The sequence below is a fragment of the Stegodyphus dumicola genome, chromosome 4 (genome assembly GCF_044657685.1).
Source record: "Stegodyphus dumicola isolate Sdum_Otavi_A_Nest chromosome 4, ASM4465768v1".
Taxonomy (NCBI): domain Eukaryota; kingdom Metazoa; phylum Arthropoda; class Arachnida; order Araneae; family Eresidae; genus Stegodyphus; species Stegodyphus dumicola.
In genome coordinates, this window is record NC_140771.1 from 58,145,173 (window position 1) to 58,170,746 (window position 25,574).

The 25,574-nt window shown below is 28.7% G+C and overlaps 1 protein-coding gene across 1 annotated transcript in view; it reads right to left on the reverse strand.

The window, feature by feature from the left end:
* Positions 1-424: 424 nt before the first annotated feature.
* LOC118182389 (rap1 GTPase-GDP dissociation stimulator 1-like) overlaps positions 425-25,574 on the reverse strand; it is a 110,234-nt gene continuing 85,084 nt past the window's right edge. Inside the window, exons 13-15 of the mRNA XM_085814949.1 lie at positions 17,887-18,063; positions 14,519-14,647; positions 425-9,683 (exon numbers count right to left, since the gene is read on the reverse strand). Coding sequence (XP_085671075.1) covers positions 9,565-9,683; positions 14,519-14,647; positions 17,887-18,063 — 425 coding nt within the window. The 3' untranslated portion in view covers positions 425-9,564. The remainder of the gene's footprint in view (positions 9,684-14,518; positions 14,648-17,886; positions 18,064-25,574) is intronic.

Sequence of the window (25,574 nt, forward strand, 5' to 3'; positions counted from 1 at the left end):
TCTGCGTGAATCATTTTTCAAGCTTTAGTGTGTTGAAAGCCAAGCAGTGAGGAAAGCAAAAATTAATAAATGATTAACCAAGTGGGTTTCAGTTCCGAAGTAAAATTATGAATGGGGATTCTCCACATGTTTTTTTGTCATGCAAAAATATCATGCAAAAATATATAAAAATATCAATTCGCAAGCGTAAAGCATAAACAATTTCTTAAAAAAAATTGCTGATGATCCAAAGGCCCTTTTTTTAATCATTCGTATATTTTAAGTCCGGATTTCGGACTTTGTGCTATAATAATTTGTTGTTCCATAACATCTGTTAAACACCATTTTCTTTTCCTACTGCCAATTTTTATCTTTTCTTCTGTTCTATAATCTATAATATTCTTGCGAAAACTTAGAGGATACTCATTTTAAATAGAATTATCAATTGTGTAATGATGATTTATAAAGTCTGATTTTTATTGACACTTGTTGTGAGATCATTTAAATTACAAGCTTCCTTAGATATATTGAAAACTACTTTGACCAAGTAAATGCATAACTTCGCAGATAAAATTTTTCATCAACATACAAAAATAATCAGGCAAACAAATAAGCAGACATTCAAGATGCTATATTAGCTTTAATATTTACAGTTGTAGCAAAAATTTAAATAAATCTTGATATACACATTCATAATTTTGTTTATATTTTGTATTTATCACAGTCCAATTATATATACAAAAAATACTGACTAGATAGAAAGCATGACTTTGCATGTTATTGTAAATAAAGCAAAAGAATGCATCAACGATAGTAAAAGAATCGATAAAAATTACAAGAATGTATAAGAAATGAATATAATAGTGATTAAAAAATTATCCATCAAATACAGTTAACTTCCAGTATGATGAAGTTTTGCAGAATCAGAATAATATTCAAGAATAAAAAAGATTTTATCTTTGAGAAGGAGGACAGTCTTTATCCATTATTGCATATTAAATGCAATACTATTATTATCTATCTCAAATTCTGTGTTTCAACCATTATTTTACAATAATGAAAAACGTATAACTGAATCTACATAAAACGTTGATTACGAATAGTCTGATAAATTACTATTAAAAAAGTAATATTGATAATTTACCTTTATATGAGATTATTTATGACAAAAAGGGTCTGTACTATTGGTTTGATCTAAGACTTTATCTCAATTATTTTAACTGTAAAATTTCTTCAATGATTAAAATTTAAGTTTTTTCCCAGACTTTTTCTTTTGGACTGTAAAAATGAAGCCCAAAATACATAAAAGATGAACAGAGCAGTCACATAAAGCAAAACACATTTCATGTGATAAATATTTTTTTCCTATTAATTATCAATGGTAAATTTTCAAAGTAAAAATTCAAGATAAATACATTCAGAATACAGGGAGTTTACTGTATTTATAATTAATGTTCTCATAATTAATTCAAACTGAAAACATAACTAAAAACAGAAATTATTTTTCCTATTTGTGCATCTTATGAAAACTTTTGCATTCTTAAAATATTCTATTCTTGAATATGAAATTAATGAAAATTTATTTCCACATAATTTAAAAAAAAATAATTGAATGACAATAAAAATATATATTTTCCTATACATACCTTAAAGTAACAATTTAAAAAATATATATGATTACCACTTTGATGAATCATAATATAAAAGATAAACAAATGAAAATTCCCTATTAATAAAATGGTATACATATATTTTAATGAAAATTAAATTTACATCAGTAAAGTCACATTTGCATTAAGTTCATGTATTAATTCAACATTAAACAAATAGATGGTACAAATTAAATAAAAATATAAAAGAAAATATATCACATATTTTAGATTTCATTTACCTATATATATTTAGTTTGCATGTGTGTAAAAATTTTGTGTTAAAAATAACATATATTACATATGTAGCAAATGCAAACTATCCAAAATACAAATTCTGAAACCTGTTAATGGAACTCGTAACAAATTTAAAATAAATGGTTATACATAACATTGAAATTGGTCATAAAGCCTCACAACTAATACATTTCTTTCATAATTTTAAAATAAAATCATTAGATCCTAATTATAAAACCTAAAAAATCATAACTTTAAGAAAAATATTTTAAAAACTTATCTTCAAATTAATTCCCAATGACTCATTTTTATAACTCCCAATGATAAAATTTCCTTTAATAATGTCTAGTGCCCTTTGACAAGAATAAAGGGAAAGGTTGAACGTATAAGAAAATACATGAATGACATACACTAAAAGTATTTAATGTTTACCCAACTTCTGCAGTGGAAATAAGTAAAATAATCATTTACTTCAGAATGCAAAAAATATGTCCCATCTTTACTAAGGAAATCAGGGGAAAGGAATACTGTCTCATACTTCTTTTAAAACAAAAATGTTTGCTTTTATTTTATTTTATTCTGAATGAAAATGAAATTTTGTTTTACTATTTATTAAGATTTAAAATAAAATGTTAATGAAGTTAAAGCTTAATTATTTGTTATATATAATTATACCAACATAAGCTAAAAGTGATCAAATAATAAATTTAATTTACAATAAAATGCTGATTTTTTACAGATGAAATAAGCAAGCACATTCTGTTAAGGGAGAGAGTGAATCTGTTTGGAGAGGAAGTGAATTAATAAACATATATCTTTTCCCAGATTGATATACATTAATAAAAGAATTAATTTAATCTGATATCATTAAAATTACATTAATATTAAAAAATATTACATTTTTAGCAGTTTTAGTACACATACATTACAAAAATTCTTTAATATTTCAAAACTGCGAGATAAAAAATAAAATATGAAACATGAAGAAAACTTCATTTAATAAGATTTCAAAATTAAAACAAATTTTAAAAAGAGAGAGAGAGACAAAACCTACTCTGTTTTTTGGAAGAATTTCTACATTGTCAAAATAGCTACAAATCTTTAATTTATTTCTGACATATAAATTTGCATACATTATAAAAATTCACGTGAGAAAATTAATATTTTTTTAGTTCATTCATAAAATGTAATAATAAAGTATTATAAGTTTGAAATATCTTAAAATGGAATATTAAAAAACATATGTTGTTTCTCTATTAAATAGCCAAGGCTAATCAAAAGTTTGTATCGTCTTAAATTTCATATTACAGAAGAAGTTCCAAGCAGCTTATGTATTTTATGCACTACTCAGCAAAAGTCATGAAAAATAGGTTTATTTGCTTTTATAAACCATTGTCAATTAGATTTCTTAATTCCTTTGACATGAGATAGGAGAGAAAAAAATATGACTTTTCCCCCTCCAAAAAATGTCTAAAAATTTGTACTTTTGTACATTTCTGGTTACATATATAAAATAAAAAATATTTTGAGCAATTTTCCTCTATTAGAGTTGATAGTCTATGACAAAACACTACTTTTCTGTGAATTTCTAATATATGACCAATTAATTACTATCACATTCAGATTTTCAGTTTTAAATGGAATTTTTTTTTAAAGAACTATTGCAATAAAAGATAATTATTAGCTTGTTACAACAAAAGAACTCAAATAATTATACACAATAGAAATACATTCATGTATGTATATGTATCACTATATACTACTATACAGAAGTATTTACGTTAACGGTATACAACAAAATATTTGCCCTATTATTTAACTAGAAATGTAACATTTATCAGCAGCACACAAAACGTTAATACAACAAATTTGCTATTTTAATTTTACTTCTTTTTAAATTGCTTTACAAAATATGTTAACTAAGATCTACTACAAGTTCTTAGAACAAAAGGAAAATAATAAATTGATAAGATCTGTTATACCTTGAACACATTTCCAAGCTGATAAAACTATTCCTCCAAAAATATGCACATTTGAAATTTGAAAGATGACAAAAGGGAGGAAAATTTTAGGTAACAAAATGATGGTTTTTAAATATAACTGATGAAAAAGAAGCACAAATTACATATTTTGGATTACTATAAAATTTAAGTAACATAATTATTTGTTTTGATTTTTGCCATTATAAAGTATCATTAACAATGCACAAGATGCTTAATTCAGGGCAAAAAATAATTAAATATTAACATGTTACAGATATTTGAAAGTAGCATTCAAACTACTTTTACATTACATTATTATTCAACAGAGAGTACTTCATTCCCAGTGCAAAATTATTTTCTAAAGCAAAAGCAAAAAATTTTAAATACAGGTGTGTGAACTTCACTAAGACACATACTAAGAATTCCAACCATAAAATTTTTAAGTCCCAATGACATGGCTTCTAATGAAAAGAAACATATAGGCTAAAAAAAAAAAAAAAAAAAAAAAAAAACCTGACTCTAAGGAAAATGGGAAGCAAAAAGTATAATGCTGAACTGCATGTCTGGGCCAGAAATTAGGTATGAAGACCAAGAGAGAAAGCCTTCATTGTGTGCCAACCATTGTAAAAAGAATAACAAATTATGTTAATATTTAGTATAAAGAATTACTATTGCAATTCCAATGCAAAATCGATAGCAAAAATTTTTTAATAAAGAAGGTTGATAGAATACAAGTAAGAATATCAGCAGTGATCTATATAAGAGACTAGCAATTGATCAAAGCTAACTTCATGAAGAATGGTAGAAAATAAGACATATAATATTAGATGAATGCCTGGAAACAAGCTAGGAAAGAGACACCAAACAGGGAATAAGAGAAAGACTGAAGACAATATATGTCAGATTGGAATAAAAAGAAGAGTCATTTACTATTCAACAAAACGTATTGCATTATTGCTTAGCACGGCCATTGGATATTTTTGTTCAGTATTCCAAACTGCAATATTAATTACTTTGTATTCAAAATATAATTAATGTTCTTAATCAATAACAGTTTTTCCACTTTATGCTTAGCTTTAGCCTAGAAGTGTTACAAATACTTGCCTCTTAAGACTCTGTGCATTACAAGGAAGAATGCAAATTCTGCTTAGCAAAATAATTTTAAATCCCAACAAAAGATAGTAGTAACCTTCCTTGAAATATACTGAGCATCTGATAATTTGAAATAACACTTACAGAAGAACAGATTTAGTCACTTTTAAAAAAAGTGCTTAAATTTTAATTAAAATTTACTTCCTTTTGATGGCAAAAAGCACTGATCTTTCCAGCAGTAAATATTATGGACTTGCATTAAAGACAAAAGCCTCAGCATTTAAAGCTAAAGTAGTTTCTAAATTAGTTTAAAAATTAGTATGCGGTTTTCATCTTCAATGGGTTTTATAATGGCATTTACAGACCTGCTGGCCTAAATTATACATAAATAAAGTATACATAAAAGATAATTACAATTTATGAATTATCAAATTTATTAAGTTCTTTTATAAGTTCTTTTATGATCATCAGTATTTATTAAGAGCTTAATCAGTGCATTTACCTTATGCAAAACTATGATTTTATACAAACTGCAAACAAAAATCTGTACCTTATATTAAAAGGAAAGAAAAAAAAAAAAAAAAAAAAAAAAAAAACACCATTGCTATCAAGTGTATTTCCCAAATTAGAAAAATATCCACCAACAAAATCTGCATACAGAAAAGAAGTTAGCATTTTTCTTACAAGATGCATTCAATTTACAGATATATGTATGTATGCATAGGTAAAGATCTTCCATTTCTCTGTAATAAATATTGCTAACATAGCTTAATTGTCAGTCATTAATTTATTAACTTAAAATTATTATATGAATATCAAACAACAGAAATCAATGCAAATAGCATATGAAAAGTTAATTGAAATAGTGGAAACTGTGCTGCAAAAAGAAAATCAACTTATTTTATTGTACACATTAGGCATATCTGCATATAAAGAAACAAACACACTTATTTTTAAATTTCTTTGAAATTTCATATAGTAGATTTTATATCTCAATAATTCACTGGAAGATAAATATTAATTATATTAAAAGATTTTAGACAATTTTCAACTATTAAAGATACCTTAAATAATATTCAAGATTACTTACTCAAAAATGGTAATGTAAAGCAATGATAAAAGATATTAAGAAGCTATAATAATAACAATAATAATAATATTAAATTCATTCATTCTTTAAGGATATTACTTAATATTTAACTGCTTTAAAATAAGTTTTATAAATCTTACTACAGAACATTAATTTAAAATACCTAAATTCAAATGCTAAAAAAAACCATGAGAGATATATTAAAATGTAATTCTATCAGCACATTATTATTGTGAAACACTATATCAACTACAACAAACTGAAAAAATGATTTGCTCTCTTTTTTAGCAAAACTATACATTTCTCACATTTTATTCAGAAGACTTTTAATTTTACATGAGATTCATCAACATTTTCCATTTATCCCATTTTTTATCATCTGCCTATACACAAAGAGCAAAATAAGTATCTTGTCATATTAAATACAATATCTTAAAATTTCAGAACTGCAGATTTTTGTACATCTTGCTTCCCTTTTATGACAGCAATTCTAACTTCTCTAATTTGTTGCTACAGCTAATGCAAATATTTTGAAACAATAGGACATAAGTACTTTTCTACTAACACATTCCAAATATATTGCTCTAGAATACTTCAAATGAAAATTAAGTGGATACAAAAGGACTTCAGTGATCTGCACAATGAAACATAACAACTTTAAAATTATGTAAACTTTAAAAAACTCTAAATAAAGCAGCTCTAAATAAAGGATTCTGTGTGTTTCATGAAATAATACAATTCTACTTTCTCTAGCTGTCAATGAGCACAAAGCCAAGATTCCTCTCGGCTTGTTTCTTGAAATGCAAACTTAATATCTGAAATTAATCAAAAGATGAGTTTCTTCTCATATATATTTTGTTTACATTTGTTCATCAATGGTTTATGAATGCTTATTAAGTGGAATAACTAATATGTGATATATTTGGCAATGTTTATTTATGAAATACAATAATGTAAGTTAAAAAACAATAAATTATGAATACTGAATATATATCATAAAAAATTCAGCTTTTTTTTTTTAAACTTTATATACAACAGCATAATCGCACAAAAATTAATTCCGATAGACATGAACTATAGCAAAGCCCTTAACAACTAAATATTTTTAAAATTAATTAAAATTCAGAAATTAAAACAAATTTTTAAAATGATACTTTCTTTCAGAGCAATTCCTATGCTGTAACAGACTTCAAATATTATAAAATTCAGCAAAAAATGCAATAAAATTGTTATTAATATAAGTAAGACAGAAAAAAAATTTTTTTTCTGATTTCTTCAAGCATCAGCTTGCAAATTAAACTATAGAACAATATCCATATCTGCATCCAAATAAGATTATTTCTGATGCTGATATGAACAAAGAAAATAAGATTTAAAAAATATGGATAAAAACACACTACTGGTGACATAAGCAAAATTGGCACATATTTAAAATCACATAAATGTATACCCCAAAATGGTATAGATTATATGGGATTAACAGAACAATGTATTATACAAATTAGGATCATTTTTAAAGCACTGTTTTAAAAAGAGATTATGCTGCAGAAGCTAGGAATGCACATTACAGTGCATTCATGATACTTAGTTCTTCCATCTTCTCTTAAAAATCTTACAACACGTTCATGTTAAGAGAAAGAAGATAAAAGATTTACTGTATAAATCTCTTTCTTACTGCCTTTTTGCAATACAGTCACAATTACTCTCTTGTAATTTCAGTGAGCTGATATTATTTTTATGACTTTTATCTTTTTAACTAGAAAATAATTTCTTCCTAATTAGGAAATGTTTCTTCCTGATTAGAAAATGACTTTTGTTTCTCTTGACTTAAAAAGGGTTTCTTTCCATTATATTTCTTGATATGAGAAAAATGCCAACCTTTTGTATATTTTGCCCTGTAATTTAGCCTCTTTTAATGTATGAACATGTCCACCTTCTAATTCATAAGTACCATGGTATGTAATTTTAACAATTATTCTTACACAGTCTATTCTTTGTATGCTAATACCGAATATTTTAGAAAATTAACTACTGATAAAAAAAAAGCTTTAATCTTAATATTTTAAAAATTTATTTCATTTTTAAATAGGAACCCAGTAGTTAACACTTTTCTCTTTTGGATATCATATTTGTAATACAATAACTTTATAGATTTTCAATCTGATAACTCCACAGCCAATTTCAGATGCAGACCTCTGTGAAATGATATAGTGATTTAGAGAAAAAGATGAGTTGGAAATAGGTTATCCTCTATAATCCATTTAAAAAAAATAAGAACATTATATTTTTTATTTCTTTAGCTATCATCTATTGCAAAACAATGTGATCCACAAAAATTAATATGATTAGCAAATTTATAAGCAGAAAAACTGATGCTACTCAATTTCTTTTCTTTAGTTGCATTAGCACCAAATTATCAGTATAGTGCATTATGGATAAAATCCCTTACTTGCTTTTCTTTCAATAAAGTAGCAAAATATACCTCCAATTCAATTAAACTCTTTATACTGCTCTACTCCCAAGAATGCAGGATTTCGAAGAAATTTTTGAAACTTCTTTTGAGAATAAAGCTTTACTCATTCTGATCGAAGGCAATAAAAATCATGTTTATTCATAGTTACTTTTCAATTCTTTCCATGCAATGTATTTTAAAGCTTATAAATATCCTATTAATAAAATATTACAGATTTTGTTCATCTACAAATTCATATTTGCTTTTAGACTTCTTTCAATAAGACAATTTTTCTGACATACTTCAGTTGCTAGTCTAAAAGCATCAGCAAGAATCTCTGATTGAAATGATTCATTTTCAAATACCAGAAAAATAAGCAAATTTACATTAGATAGGCTAATAATTTTTTTAGATGCAACTTAATTCGTATTTTTTACTTCATAGATTTTTTTAAAACTTAATAAGTGTATTTCAAAAGCTTTAACTTCACAAACTCAAAATTATTTATTTATTATTCTATCAATACATTTATTTTACTAACAGTAAAAAAAGGGAGATACTTAAAAAATTAATAAGTTTAGCAAAATTTCTAATTTTAAATTTATTACCATTTTAGCTAGAATGCAAGTAATTAATTTTAAAAATAATAAATACTTACTTAAAGCTTTAAGATAATTAGTTAAAATATTAATTCTAATTTAACAATTTCTTTTTTTTAAATAATAAATTATTTTGTATTCAAATAATTTTAGTAGGCTTTTTGCATAAGGCAGTTTATCTGTCATGGTTTTAGACAATTCTTGGTATGACAAATATGTGAAGGAACTTTGCAAAGTTCCTACCTATACTACCAGAAATAAACACTGGAACTGTACACCATGCTTGGTAGAATATGCAACAACATCAATTTTTAGCACAGATGGAAAAGCTACATAAATGTTTCAAAACAGTTGATTCAGGTGTTAAATTATAAAAGATATTTTAACACACAATTATACATACATAAAATATAAATAATGTGCACTGTTACAAATGAGCAAAAATCACTTCCAAATGAGTTTGAAATACACAGCTTTAAGCAACTTATTCAAGTAGTTGGATTGTTTTCTCAGCCAATTCTTTGATCTTTTCATCATTGTGGTTCTTCAGAGCTTTCAGATCTGAGCGAATTGGTGTGTTGATAATTGCAGACTTTAATTTTGCTGAAGGCACAAGATTTAATATGTTATAACAATAATATCAGAAAAACAACGATATATAAATACAGATTCATGGCATACAGTAGTTAAAAGTTATTTTGTAAGGAACATCTACAGCCTAATCTTTATTTTTATTTGTGCATCATGTTACATTATTCTACCACAACATTAATAATCATATGGTCTTGGGAAACTGCCTCCCATTTATACAAGTATGTAAGATATCAATAGGTACAATTTTTGAATTTATTAAAATATGTTGAATCTCAATAGAAGATCTTTAATTTATCAACCTATTTATTAAAGTGCTGTTTTATAACATAAATTAATTTTTTAAGAAACATAAAAAATATTACATTGTAATGTTTTATAGTTTTAAATTTATTCTTTTATAAAGTATATTCATCATTTCTAAATTTGTTTCACTTTTTTGTTTTTTGGCATATGATAATACAGTGGCAAGTAGACATTTTATGAATCATAAACATTTTATGATTTGCTTCTCCTTACTACCAATTCCAGAACTGCTTAAGGTATTTGTAATTTGCAGATGGAAAAAACTCTACTATTAAAAGTATTGTCATGAAATGATTGTCATTGGCACACTGATTAATTCAGTGAAAAGCTTATTCAGGAGGATTAGTATCAATTCACTAAGGACTTGGAACAATATACTGATACTCTTATGGTACTATTTCCTGTGCCCTTCACTCAATGGATATGATCCAGAAGCTCACTGAATTACCCCCACACACTCAATGAAAGTGATAATAACAGCATTTCATTATCACTGACAGTTTATACACTTAATAACAAACAGTGATGGTGTTCAAACAATTCACACCAGTCTAGCAAAACCGATTCCTAAATATTTTTAATTTGGTGAGCAGAATGTTAAAATTTTATTGCAATATTTATTCAGAAAATTTATTGTTACTTAATAACTAATTTTATCACTTATTTAGGCAGCAAACTGGATCTTCAATTTTTCCGAATTCCATAAATTTATCCACGCTAGATTATTTTTAGACATAAACATACATTTTTTTATTGCATCAAAACTTGTGATGGAAAATGGTATCGCCATGTTAATAAAAAATGATGATAAAGGGCCAATAAGGAAGGAACGTTTCAAGCCAAGACAAAGATGTAGTCATGCGTGAGAAGAATATGTGACTGACAAAAATTATAAAAATGTAATCCACTAAGAAATGACTGAAAACAGCAACACTATGATTACAGAATTTTAATTTCAGCAAATGTGCTGGCTCAGTGAGACAATCTAGCCAAAACAAATTGGTTAGTAACACAGCCTGACAACCATGCTTGTTCCTATGTTGCAAATTTGTTCAAAATTGCTACTAAGCAATTTGATTGGGAAGTTCTGGCAAACTCATCTTATTGTCCTGAACTAGAGTTTTCTGATTTTAACCTTTTGTCTGTTTAACTCAAACAATCTGGGAAGTACTAATTCAGAAGTCAAACAACAAAAATCAACGTTATATTTTCAAATTTTCACAGGACTAGTTTCAATGGTTTTACTGAACCACCATCGTCAGCTGCAAAAGCGAAAATGAAGGAGATAGGATATAATGATCAGATAAGATAAGAAAGCCTGGAGAGAAAATAAGCTAGTGGCGCCATCTGTTGATGAAACCAGAACTTACACATAATTTCTTTATGTTTAAAGAAAGATATGAGGTAATGGTAGTGCCTCAATGATTTCTATTACTGAGGCATTGCCATTTTGGTAGAATATCTATTTTACCATCAAATGATTCATTAAAAGTTAAATAACTAGAAAAAACCAAAAAACATTATATATAATGTTAAACACGGATAACTCTTGTAATAATCATTTATTTTGATTAATTTTTTATACATTAAATATATTTTATGGAAATTATGTATGAAATATAACATCAGCCAAGTTTTGTCAGTGTATCCACCATTTTTCTCGATACAGAAATTGGCTGTTTTTAACGTATTTTCCATTACACCACGTAATGTTTCTGGTTGAAGGCTCAGTATTTCATCTCGAATATTCTACTTCAGCTGTCTAATAGTCTCTGGTTTATTAATATACACTTTATTTTTTAAATATCCCCATAAAAAAAGGATTCTGCTCCACCATTGGCCCAAAAAGTTTTCAATCATTCTTCTGTAAGAAGCTCCAGAAATCGTTTCCGGCGTTCCATCCTCATTCTTGAAGAAATAACTCTATTGGCCATAACACTGCACCAAACAGTACACTTAAACATTGCCGATATTTACGCTGCGTCATAACAATTTATTGTTGACAAGAATAGAAAAACTCGATAATTTTAACGCATTGTTTTGTACTGCATGGTTCCATAATAAATTTCCAAGAATTCAATTATAATCTACAAAAAGAAAAAATAATTATACCAAAAAATAAAAAAGTTATTTATGTTTAACATTAGTAGGTCTTATTTGGCCCACCCTGTATAAATATGAAAGCTTTCAGATTTTACATTATGCCCAAAGGGGCATTTTTTTAATGTTTCGTGTGTTACCTTTATTTATTAAATATCATGTTCTTCCCACTTAAACCATACAATTCAGTTCAACAGAAATATCGCAAAATAATTTTAAAATGAGCATATCTTTAGAATTTCCAATACACAGTCTCGAGTGCTAGAGATAGTTTCCCCCACATACAGTGTTGCCATTGTTTGCTTTTTAAATCGTTGAATCTCTTAATCAAAAATTTATTAAAGTTTTACAAAATAAGAAATAGATAATAAAACTAATTCCAAATTTGAGCTTCCAGATGCCCATATTCAAGTGGAACTTATTTTATCACAGTGCAAGAAACATACATAAGTTTATGCAGATTCTTCATTATTTAATTTCTTTAAATATAATATATGGCTCTAATATTTGGTGGCAACAATTTGAAAAGTGAACTTATATTTCAACGCAAAATGCCAAAATGAAATTAATAGTCTCTTCTGGGCAAATTGGCCCTTTGGATTAATAAATTTATTTGATAATGATATACACAGTTATATCAACATCTATAAGTAATTTAAGAACAATATATATAATTTTCTAATAATATATTTAACTGACAATCTATAAGCTATCTGATAACTTGCACAAAGACCTACAACATTAATGTAATTAATAAAATGCATTTTTTAATGCTTTCTACTATACAATCAACTATAGAATCACAGTTTCAGGATAATTTTTGCAATGAGTTTGCTATATTTTAAAATTTTTACTTTCATATTATATTTTTTTCTAACAATCAAACATTGAAAATTATCTGCCTTTTATCTTTTATTTATATAAACCATATATTGCATAAAATTCCAAATGTTAAATTTCTACCACTTTTATAAAAATATGTAGAAACCATAATTAAGTAACTCTACACCTCTGACTAACCTCATTTAATTTTTAATGTACAAATTAAGCCATTTAAAAAATTTAGTTTTTAGAAGTTTTTCACTTTATTATTTTTTAATGCATATAGATTTAGAAAAAGGCAGAGCAAAGGTTTAAACATGCATGACTAGTTTCTGTCACTGCTTATAAACTAAGTTAGTTATGCAATTCTCCATTTCTATATTTTATTTTCAGTTTTTCAAATACTTCCTTGTCTTATTTTTGAACTGATACCCATAAAATCAATTCTTTATTTTTAATTAAATTGTTGCTCCTGTTAATTTCTTTGCTTGGAAGTATTATATTGCTTATTTATTTTCACCTTTTAAATCAAAAATTAATACTCCATTCATTAAGAACGCCAGAACTAATTTTTAACATCTTTTCCTCCTGTTTTTAATATTGAATCTATCACTTACCCTTAATTTGGACTGTAGTTTATATTAAGGACTAAGATTGTTAATTTTATTTATTAACGTCTTTCAATTAATTATTGTACTATTATACTGGGTTGGTCATAAGGATCTGTTAGTTTTCATGGCACTATTACAAGAGAATGTATTCGAACATTGTTAGAAACAGATATGTTCATGGCTTAAAAATGATACTAAACAGATTACTTTTCCCATTACGATTAATGCAATCCTACACTCAATTTAAAAATTCCCGTAAAAATTTCACATAATATGATGTAGTATTATTGTAGAAAGGTTCTTGATGACAGCTTTGATTTCAACACGACATTATACCATAAACCGCGTAGATAAGCAGGAATTTTCTTCATATGATATTTCATAGTTTGATCTCCTGACCATAGGCTCCTCCTCCTCATAGGCTTGGATCTCCTGACCTAACAATTCTAAAACTCTTTATATGGACCATAAAATGAGGCTGGGCATAATACTACCTAGGTTCACTTCATCCAGATAATAAACAAACATATTATGTGTAAAACTCATCACTCTGATGTTGTAAAATAGCAACCAATAACAAGAAATTTTCAAAATTAATACAATATTTATACTAAAGTTTACCATTTGATGCAATTTTTGCAATGTATATGCACTTCAATATATTGCAATAATTCATCTTCATATTTCTAACAGTGCTTCTATACACTTTGAGCAAATTCTTTAAAATACAATCATGAACATTGTGAGATAATTGTGTCCATCACCCTATACATGCACATAATATGATTGTAATTAATGTCTAAAAAAATGAAGGGGGAAAAAAAGAAGTATTCATACATAAGTGCATTCGCAAAAAAGTATTCATGCATAAATAGTGCATTGGTGTCAAACTATTAACTCTAATATTATGTAAATTTAATAACCTTTTTTAGAACTACATTAAGAAATTTAGTAGCATGAATTCAACTAATTAATTCAGCTAATGTTTTAATGAAACAACAAGCATACCTGACTGAGAGAGAACTACAAGAAGGGATAAAGCATTCTGTGTAAGTTCTGGTACAATAATATCACTACTCATGAGTTGGTATAGAACATTGATTAGATCAGTTGCACTAGCTATTTCTTCCACATCACCTGAAGACCGAAAAAAATAAAATTTTACTAATTAAATTACAATAACCTGCATTTTAGAATTATTAATATACATGAATCTTCTTACATCAAAACTCTATAACTCAAAATGATGAATAATTTTAATAAAGAAGATATGTCATGCTTCCTGATCAGCTATTTAGTATCTCATGCTTAATTAACCATGGTTTACTGTATCTTTTCCTCAAAAAAAAATTGTGAAACGCTTAGAGATAAGAGGTTTTTAAGCTACAAAAATGACTGTCATGTGAAAGTGCGTCACTGCATAATTTGAACTAATCTTTCATTGTTTATGCAGTACTTTGCATGATTTTTATTGCTCTACGATCCTTAAAAACTGTATGTTATACAGGAATATAATATTTTTTCGCTTTTATCAGTATCAGGTTGAAATGTCAGAATTCCTCCCATTCATATGTGCACAAAAGAAAAATAAAGTACATTCATAGTCTGAAATTCAGCACTTTATAAAATTTCTATATTTAATGTTGGTGATATAGAACTATGTTTAATTTATTAATATTATACTTTACACTGTTGTATATATAAAAATTATGATTTATGGACAACATTCAGTATCCTGGAACCATAAACCTGAAGTATTTAATAAGGTTTTTATAACTTTACCATAATTCTTTTCATTTTTGTGTACATATTTTAAAACTTTTCACAATATTTATTATTTACAGCATGTGATAACATTCACAATAAACTGATACTGCTGTAAAAAATGTTGCTCAGGACCTTTCATTTATTTTCAGTATTATTATGTTGCACAATACAGCATAAGTTAATTTTTTAAAAAGCCATTTTGTCCATATTTTACAACAAGTGTAACTTTACACCATTATCAAAATAGGTTTCTAACAATTGAAAAATAGGTTCTTCATCAACTGCAAAATTTTGAATTTCTTTTTATCTGCATCCCTGCCAAAAAGCTGCAAAAAAGTATTCATGAGACAAAGTAGTTATTTGTTTACCAAACAAATAAAGTTGCCAAAATAGTTATGTTGCAAGCACAATGTCACCAGAAAGTATTTATATGGCAATACAGATATTCACATGTCTGTTTTGGCAGATACAAAATGCCAAAATGCAGAGTCCAAGATAGTGCAATTTTTCCTCCTTTTTTTTTAGAAGCAAAAACAGATTACTGCATGTTTGCAGAAAACAACAATGAAAAAAAAGTGGACTTCTCGAGAAAGTTCCTAATACTTTTTTTATTTTTAAAAATTTTATTCATTCATTGCTTTTGTATGGTATTTTAAGTACACCGCCTTTGAAAATGGCAATGAACTAAAAGTTGTTTTTTAATGGCTGGTGCATTAGATTGGTGAAAACGTAATCACCAATGAATTTGTGAATGCTCTCCAAAGTTGGCAATGAGTTTGCAACTGTTTGGTGGAGGTGCAGATAATCAGAAAGTACCTTTTCTGTTTATACAGTACAAAGTCAGTAATCCGGACATGTCGGGACTTCGGCATTTCCGGATTAGGGTTTTTTCCGGATTATAGATCGTCAATTTAAATTGGGTAAGATGGCATGCAGAAATTATACAATTAAAAATATGAAACCATAATTTATGAAATAAAGAGCAATTATGATCTAAAGGGTACCAAATTTTACAAAAAAAAGAATGCTTAATATTTATTTGTTTACCTTATTAAACATTTCTTTCAATGCAAGTTGTTTAAGTTGCTTCGTTTTTGTGCTAATACTTTCTCTTTAATTCTATAAACGGACATAATTTCTTATTCAGTTACAAAGTTCCACTGTTCAAGTCCTGTAATTGCTGTGCCGAGAAAAATGACTAACTTGTCAATCGAAATTTCTTCAATTTCACTAACCTCTTTGTCACTTTCTTCATGCCTTTATCCATTTTTTTTTTTTTTTTTTTTTTTTTTTTTTTTTGCAGGAATTCCACTTTTTGTTTGATTGACATCAAAACATATTTTCGCTTTGTAGATCCTTTGGCAGCTCCAGAATTGGAAACTCTTTTTGACATAATCGAAAGTTCAAGCTTAATTTTTATAAAATTGCTCTAACAGTCTGCAAAAATCCGTGCAACCGTCTACCAAAGTAGCACCAAAAATAATAAGCCGGATCCAATTAGAAGATTAAGGAACAGCACAATCTGCAACATTAACTGAAATAGATAATTACATAATTTTAGCCTAGCTTATACCGTCCATTATACATTGAATGCGCATGCGTAAATGTATTATGCGCATGCGTACACGCAAATGCTGACGCATACAGTTTGTAGCTTTGAATTCCGGATTAAAGATTTTGTACTGTACCATTTTATGCTAAAAAAGAAAATGCAGAAACCAACACATTTTTAAAAACTAAAACTATTTTGCACTTTTTACATTTTAATTTTATTCATTTTGAGAAACAAATTAACTTTTGACATGATTTAACAGTAGTATATATATTTTTATTTAAAAGGAATGAAATAATCACTTTCAAATGAGGTACAGGTTTTCGTGGTTTTTAATTTTATATATATATAAAAAAATCTTTTAACTTTTCAATGATGAGCTTTTTTAGGATGTTAAACTGTAATATAAAGTTTTTAGATAGAAAAAAAAATTTTTTTTTTTGTTTTAACACAAAAAATTTTCATTAAAAAAAGAGATAGACTGGCCAAAAATTCTATTTCTAAAATCACAGGCATCATATTTACAACATAGAAAATGAAGAAAGCAGAATAATTTAAAAATCTAGTAAAAAGGAAAATAAGCATTAATTAAAAAGACAAAAAGTAATAAAAATTACACACTAATATTCAATAATTGCAGAATTAATGCACAAATCAGATTGTCAATAACAACAACGTTTGCTTCTATGTAACATAATCTTTAGGACTGTTGTTGTGAATGATTGACAAATGATTACGTTCTAAATAACACAGTCTTCCATAAGGCAGTTTCAGATGATAAAAACTTAGCTTTTAGATAAATATGATAGGAATTACTTGCATTTAAAAAGTGAGCTGAAATATTTTTTGTTTATGTTTTAGGAATGCTCTGTTTTATCAAATTCAGAATTTTAACAATTCATTACATTTTACATCTCAAATTTCAAGAAACAATATTTCTCATAATTCAGAAAAATCAATTTTAAGTCTTTTCAGTCTAGATATTTTGATAGTTTTACATTTTCATTTTATTAATTCAATACACATGCTAAATTAACACTATATAACTAAATCTTACTTAGACAATGCGATGCAACCAAAGTAATAGCTATCAATGCTTCATTTTGCATCACTGTATGCTCAGACTTCATCATTGAAATTACAGGAGGCAAAGCATTAGCTTTCACAAGATTCTTCATCACAGATGCAGCTTTTGAATTTTTTGCTGACCATGCTAGCATCCTTGTAGCCTCACCTAAATAATAATACATGCTTAAAAGAAACATAAAATGTAAACAGATAAAAAAGACAATTATGTAAATATCATTGCTGGCTTGGTATAATGAGAACATATGCAATGCATATCTTAGACTTTGAAAATAAGTAATACTCTTGTACTTGCAGTTTCTTTCTGTTGGCAGGGCTACTAAGTGATTGAAGCATTTTTAATCCTGTTGTTGCCTTTACTATTGCAAGCGGATAATGCTACTGTGGAAGCCCAAAGCTGTTCATCCTGAATAAAAGAAGATTCGCTTTCCAAACAGTCGATTTATTTGAGTCAGATACATGGCATTAACATTACAGGTTTGGTGACCCCATGGACATGATATGCAACGAGGGAAGCTACGGAGATTGTAAAGAGGATGAGTAGACAGCTCTTTATTTCTTTTACAAGTAGAAGGCATTGGATTAAATTAGTTCACACTTCAAGAATGTTTTTTGAAAAATCGCTTGGTTAGATGGTTTAACTGGTGAAAGAAAATGCAAAGAGTGAAAAACCTTTTGCTATTGAACAAGCAAAGCATAAAAGTACAGTTAGTAACTAAGCTAGTTAAAAAAAAAAAAAAAAAAAAAAAAAACACTTTTGCTTTTAAGCCCTTTTGCCGTTTGCTTTCTATCCAGAAATATCCAGAGAAATGGTTTTGTTGCTTGAAATGTAGGCATGTTGCCAAACAGTGTTGGTGCAAAGAACCTGGAAAATATGCAATCAGCCACATAATTATTTAATTTAGAACAGTTAATAAGAGTGAGGACAAAACTGAAAATATATTAATTCCAGTTTCTAATTTAAATTATTCATGAAAGGAAATTACTACAAACTAGTAGTGCTATTTTAAAGGCAGAAAGAAAACAAAAATTAGGGAGAATTTAGTATGATTCTGGATTTCAGCATTGCTTTGTGAAAAAGGAAATTTCAGATACTTTAGCAGTAGTTTAGAAGGAAACTGTTAGGAATTTGGGGTGAAAGTTCTATTTCAGTTTGCTATGTAGTTCAAACTTGGTGGGTGAATCAAATGACACTCAACAAAGGCTTTGAACTATTAGATATTCAAACACATTCAGATGTTGATGTTTTAATAGGAGTTAGTTATTTGCATGATAATTATATGCTGAATCAGTAAGATTAAGAAGGAGATTAATTGCTACTGATAATATTTTTGGATTTGTAGCTCAAAGAAGAACTATTTTTTTAGCCAGGCTCTTCAACGGTATCTGAAAGCAATGCAGCAGATAAACAGAAATTACTTCTGAGCATGTAAAAAAAGCCTCATGGGAGTTAGAAGCAATAGGAATCAAATCTGAAGTTGAAAGTAAATAATGCAATGAGAATAATATGCATTTGTTTGAAAGTAACATGGTATATTATGAAAAAAGATATGAAACAAAACTTCTGTGGAAAAAGGAGCATCAGAATCTAGGTAATAATTATGTGGTCTACGTTTTTAGGCTGGAAAACAAATTAAGCAGAAATCTAGAATTATTCCAGCACTATGAAGTCTTGAGGAAGCAGCTGAACAAGGGGTTATTGGTGAATGTCAGTTATTACATAATTTGAATTATTACCTTCCTCATTATGCAGTTGTTATAGAAGAAAATTCTATAACTAAATTATGCACTGCATATGATGCAACACTAAAGATTTAAATAAAAAAAAAAAAAAAAAAGGAGCATTCATGAATGACTGTCTTGATTCAAGAATTCTACCAGATTTATTTAAGGTAATATTAAATTTCTACAGATTTACAGTTGGATTTAGAGTAGAAAGCTTTTCTGCAGGTAGGAAACAGTGCAGAAGCCTGGAATTTTTTCATACTCCAGTGGTTTAAGAATAAACAAGTAGATTACCAAGCAAATGACTTCAAATTACTGTAAAGGCCCTTATTTTCGTGGGCCGTAATTTTTGCGAAAATGAATATATCGGTGATTTCGTGAGCTGAAAATTTCGCGAATTTTATATGAACAGAACCGAAAGTTGAAAAATTTCAAAAGTACCTAAGTAAAGTTGAGAAAGTTGAAAAAAAAAAAAGTATTTCGTGAGGCTTAAATTTTCGCAATTACGACGGGCTCACGAAATTCGCGAAAATAAGGGCCTTTACAGTATATAGATTTGCAAGAGTTTCATTTGGGGTATCAGATAAGCCATTTCTCTTTCCTGCAACTATTACATTTAAAGAAATACACAGAAAGAAAAAACGAAGTTTGCTAAATGCTACATAATCTTTGTGCTGATGATTTAATTTATGGAGCAAATACTGTAGAGAAAGCTTTGTCCTTGTCTTCGGAGGTGCAAGAAATAATGGCAGAAGACAATACAAACTTACATTAATTTGCCATGAATTCTAAAATACTGAAAGACATATGGACAGAAAAAATTATTGACTGTCAGCCAGCCTGTAACTTCAACACAATATACCATTGAAAGTTTCAGGATTTGTATGGAATAACACAAAAGATATACTGAAAATTGATTTATACAGCCTTTGAAGGGAGATTGAAAGCTTTGGAGAAACACAAACTAGAAAGCATATTGTGTATTACGTACCTGTGGCAAAGTATTCAACCACCCATTGGTATGACTGCACCTTTTATAATCAGAATGAAAATATTACAACAGTTACTTTGGAAAATCAGAATTAGTTAGAATGAACCATTATCTAATGATCTGCAGTTGCAAAGCAAAGAGTGGTGTACAAAAATCAATCACCTACAAGATTTGGCCATCACGAGAACCTACTACAAATATTTTAAATCTAAGGAAATACAAGTAAAGATGACACTAGTTTAGAAGCTTATGGAGCAATGGCTTATTTCAAAACCAGATTCTGAATACGTCGGAATATAAGTTTATTTTAGCTATGTCTTGATTAGTGCCATTTAAGCAAATTACACTTCCACAACTCCAGCTTCTGGGAACTCTAATAGTGGCAAAATTAGGGAATTATTGATGTCCATATTTATACTTCTTAAACCCAGTGATATATTTCTTTGGACTGATTTATAAATATGGTTGTACCAGATCAGGGGCTGTGCTTGAGATGCGCAACACTTCATCTCCAATCGTGTGGCAGAAATCCAATAAAAGTCGGAACCTTAAAAAGAAACTTTCGTCCAGGGAAAGATGATACAGCCAATAAGATTATGAGAGGGTGTAAAGCAAATTCTTTTGTGTTGGATAGGCTATGGTAGAATGGACATAGCTGGCTTTAGGAATCTCAGAATACCAAGTTCCAGACATCAAACCTTAAACGTCAGAACTATGCAGACATTGAAAATGAAAGGTAGTTACCATATTTGATGGCATATAAGACGCACTTTTTCCCCTAAATTTGCTCTCAAAAATGTTACCTGCGTCTTATACGTGAAGGACACAGGTTAACTTTCAATACTGAATGCTATTTTTAGCCTGGATAAAGGTCTAGACACACATAACGTTTTCTACATTTGCCATAATTATTTTGTGCATGCATGAAATATCTGTCGCATAAAAGCGCCAAAGCTCGAAGCTGATGTCGAAGTTCGAACAGGTTCGACGGTCACATTATGTCTATGGAGCCTTTCCTTCTTTACATAGACTTTCTTTGACTCAGCCGACACACGTGTCAGTATCGGTGCACTCTGTATAAACGTCTCGGTATCGGTACTTAAAACTATTTGTTTTAAAAAAATATCTGGAAAATATTACTACAGGAAACAAGAGATTAAACTATACAATTCGGTATAAACTAGGAGTGTTAAACTATGCCAAAGTGCATGGAAACAGAGCAGCAGCAAGGCATTTCGGGCCACCACCTACCGAAAAAATGATACGTACTTGGCGACTGCAGGAAAATCTACTGAAGACTGCTAAAAAACAAAAACATAAGCTTCGATGCCCAGCTCCATCTTGGCCTGAACTTGTCATAAAAACGTGGGTCATAGATAAAAGGAAATCAGGGATAAGTGTTTCAACCAAAATGATAATCAATGAGGCCAAAAAATTTGCAGAAAAACATGGGAATCAGAACTTTTCAGGGTCTGAGGGCTGGTGCTACAGGTTCATGAAAAGGCAAGACTTATCAATGCGCACAAAAACAAATATTGCACAGAAAATGCCAGCAGATTATGAAGAAAAAATACTAGCATTTCATAGGTTTGTTATAAATGCATGCAAGAAAACTTTTTTTGAGCTCGGTCAAATAGGAAATATGGAAGAAATTCCACTCACATCTGATGTACCATCCAACAAGACTGTGAGTATTAAAGGGTCTAAATCAATAACCATAAAAACCACAGATCATGAAAAAACCCAATATACGGTAGTTCTAACATGTTATACCGATGGCACAAAACTACCGCCATTTTTCATATTCAAAAGAAAAACTTGCAACTGGTGTAATTGTTCATGTTCATCCGAAAGGCTGGATGGACGAAGCTGGAATGAAACTGTGGTTACAGAACTTATGGGCGAGGCGACCTGGTGGACTCTTAAGAAAACCCTCTCTTTTGGTTTTGGATCAGTTTAGCGCCCATAGAACTGAAACCATAAAGAATAAAGCAAGAGAATTAAAAACCCAGATAGCTGTCATTCCTGGTGCACTGACTAGCCAATTGCAGCCTTTAGATGTATCGGTGAATAAGCCATTTAAGGAAAAAGTGCAAGAACGATGGAACAAGTGGATAGGAGAGCCACATCACGCACTCACATCCTCAGGTAGAATGAAGGGCCCTCTATTTCATAAATGTGCAAGTGGGTAAAAAGATCTTGGGAGGACATAAAGGCTGAAGTAATTGTTAAGTCCTTTAAGAAGTGCGGAATCAGTAATGCTCTTGATGGAACAGAAGACAACGCATTATTCGAAGAACGTGATACTAGCGATGACGGAAACAGTAGTGATGACGATATTCTTGTTTTCAATGATGATGATAGTGAAAAGGATTTTTATGGTTTTGAAAGTGATTAAAGTCTAATTTCATGATATGAAACGTTTCCTTGAATCTGTGTTTTTTGTTGTTTCTGATTTATTTTGTATTATGTTTGATTGCTTGCCGTTTGTTAATTTTCCTTAATAAAAATATGTTTGGTAATTGCATTTAATGATTGTTTATTTGGCCTTTATGAAATGTCAGAAGTAAAAGAAACCACATTTTAAGTTACTGTGGTACCGCGCTGTCGCGCAGACTATTAAAACTTTTTTCCCTTGTGTGTGGCCTTCTAAATAAGGATGTGTCTTATATACCGTCAAATACGGTAAATATCACATAGATGCCATGTGAAATTAAATCAAAATGCTGATTGCTATTGGATTTCAGTAATTATAGCAGCCTGCATAGGATTATTTGAATAACAAAATGGGTAAAGAAGCTTGTTCACAATATCAAACTGAATTCTGAAAAGATAATAGTTTTCTTGACAAGATAAGAATTAGCCAAAACTGAAATATTCTGGGTTAAATATATTCAAGGGGCCAAGGTCCAGAAAGAATTAATGGAATAGTTCATCTCAATTGAGAGACCTTGATCCGAAATTAAGACAAAAATGGATTACATTTAGGACGGCTTCACAATTCATGTTTAATTGCTAGTCAAACATAAAAAATACCCTTTGATACTTCTGGGAAAGCACTGCTTTAATGAACTGTTAATTATATAAGAACATAAAAATCTGCTGCATTCCAGTGTTTCTGATACATTTGTACAAATTACAGACCATTATTGGATAATAAGGGGGTGCCAAAAAGTTCAAAGTTTTTTGAACAATTATTATAAATGCAAAAGGTTCAAGGCATGTCAAAAAACCCAAATAAAACAACAGTGGCTCTTGAGAGAATTAAAGAAGCATATGCATTTGAGTTTATAGAAATGGACCACTTTATCTGAAAGAAAGTGAAAAATCATACATTGTCATTTTTTCATATGCAGCAACTCACTCCATTTATTTTGAAAATGGGTTCAGGCTTTAAAAGTGAGAAACATCTTCTCGCCTTTTCGCATTTCATAGCAGGACATGGATTATGTAAAATTATATACAGTGACAATGCAAAGACTTTTAAATTAGTAGAATATGATATCCAAAGATTATGGAATTTGGTTTCAGATGATCAGGTTATACATTATTACGGTAGAAAGGGGATCAAATTTAAATATATTGCTATATATTTAAATTTGATCCCCTTTCTACCTACTTGGTGAGAAAAAGCTACTTGGTGAGAAGAATTTTGGAACAGGATGGTAAAAGTAATAAAATTTTGATTGAGAAAAATTCTAGGAAGGCTTTATTATCGAATGAAGAACTACAAACTGTAATAAGAGAAACTGAAGCTATTGTTAATTCTCAACCATTAACTCAACCATTGTGTGAAAATGATTATTTATTACCATTTCTTCTAATTCCTTCTCATTTTTAGTATGTAAAAGACTGGCATCTGTACTTAAGAACACGAGATCTACCAAAGAAGTTAGCTGCAGTAGAAATGCCATACTAAAGAGGTACCTCGCAAGGTTTGCTGAATAATTTTTGGTGGCAGTGGCATAAAGAATATTTATTACAATTAAAATGTGCACATTATGTGGCACATGAGTTTAAGATTGGTGATGTCATCTTACAAGATATGTTAATATGAAATGTATTAATATCTTATCATAAATACAAGATGAAAAGTTACCTCACCATACTTAGAGACTCAGAAAGGTTGTAGAAACTCACATAGAATGAGACAATAAGGTATGTAGTTGCACTTTGAGGACTTCAACTGGAAAGTTAAGGAGACCAGTGCAACTACTTTACAACTTTAGAAGTTTGTAAAGGTACCTTAGTTTAATTTCACATGATTTACCTTATATTCCTAATTAATTCTTCATCTCAGGGGTGGGGGAAATGTAACAAAATAATTATGTAAATATCATAGCCAATTTCACACACTGAGAGCATGCACAGCGTGTAACTTAAGACTTTAAACATGAGTAATATTCTTGTACTTGTAGTTTCTATCTGCTGATGGAGTTACTGGAGGTGATGGCTAGTTATTGCCTTCAGTAGCTCCATCAATGACTGACAGAAATTTTAACCCTGTTAGTGCCTTTATTTTCACCATTAAGTGGGTGATGGCACTATGAGAAAGCAAAGCAGTTTCTCCTGAATAAACGAAATATTTTCTTACCAAAGAGTTACTTTATTCAGAGTCAGATGCATGGAATTAACATTAGAGATGCCTAACTATACACTTCTTCAGACAAATATCCCACTTGCTCCCATTATTTATTAAATAATAATAAAATGTATCAAGAGGATTGGATAAGAATACTTGATTAAGATAAAACATAGATGTGTCAGAGAAAATGAAATAGCATTTTAAAAATTATACATTGTTAATGATTACATATTCATATTCACTAAACCAGCGAACACAAAAATATCCAAAAAAAATCTTCTAATTGATTATTCGTATGTTAAAAAATTAATGATTTTCAATTTTTCAATAAATTTATATCTAATATAAATTCACTATT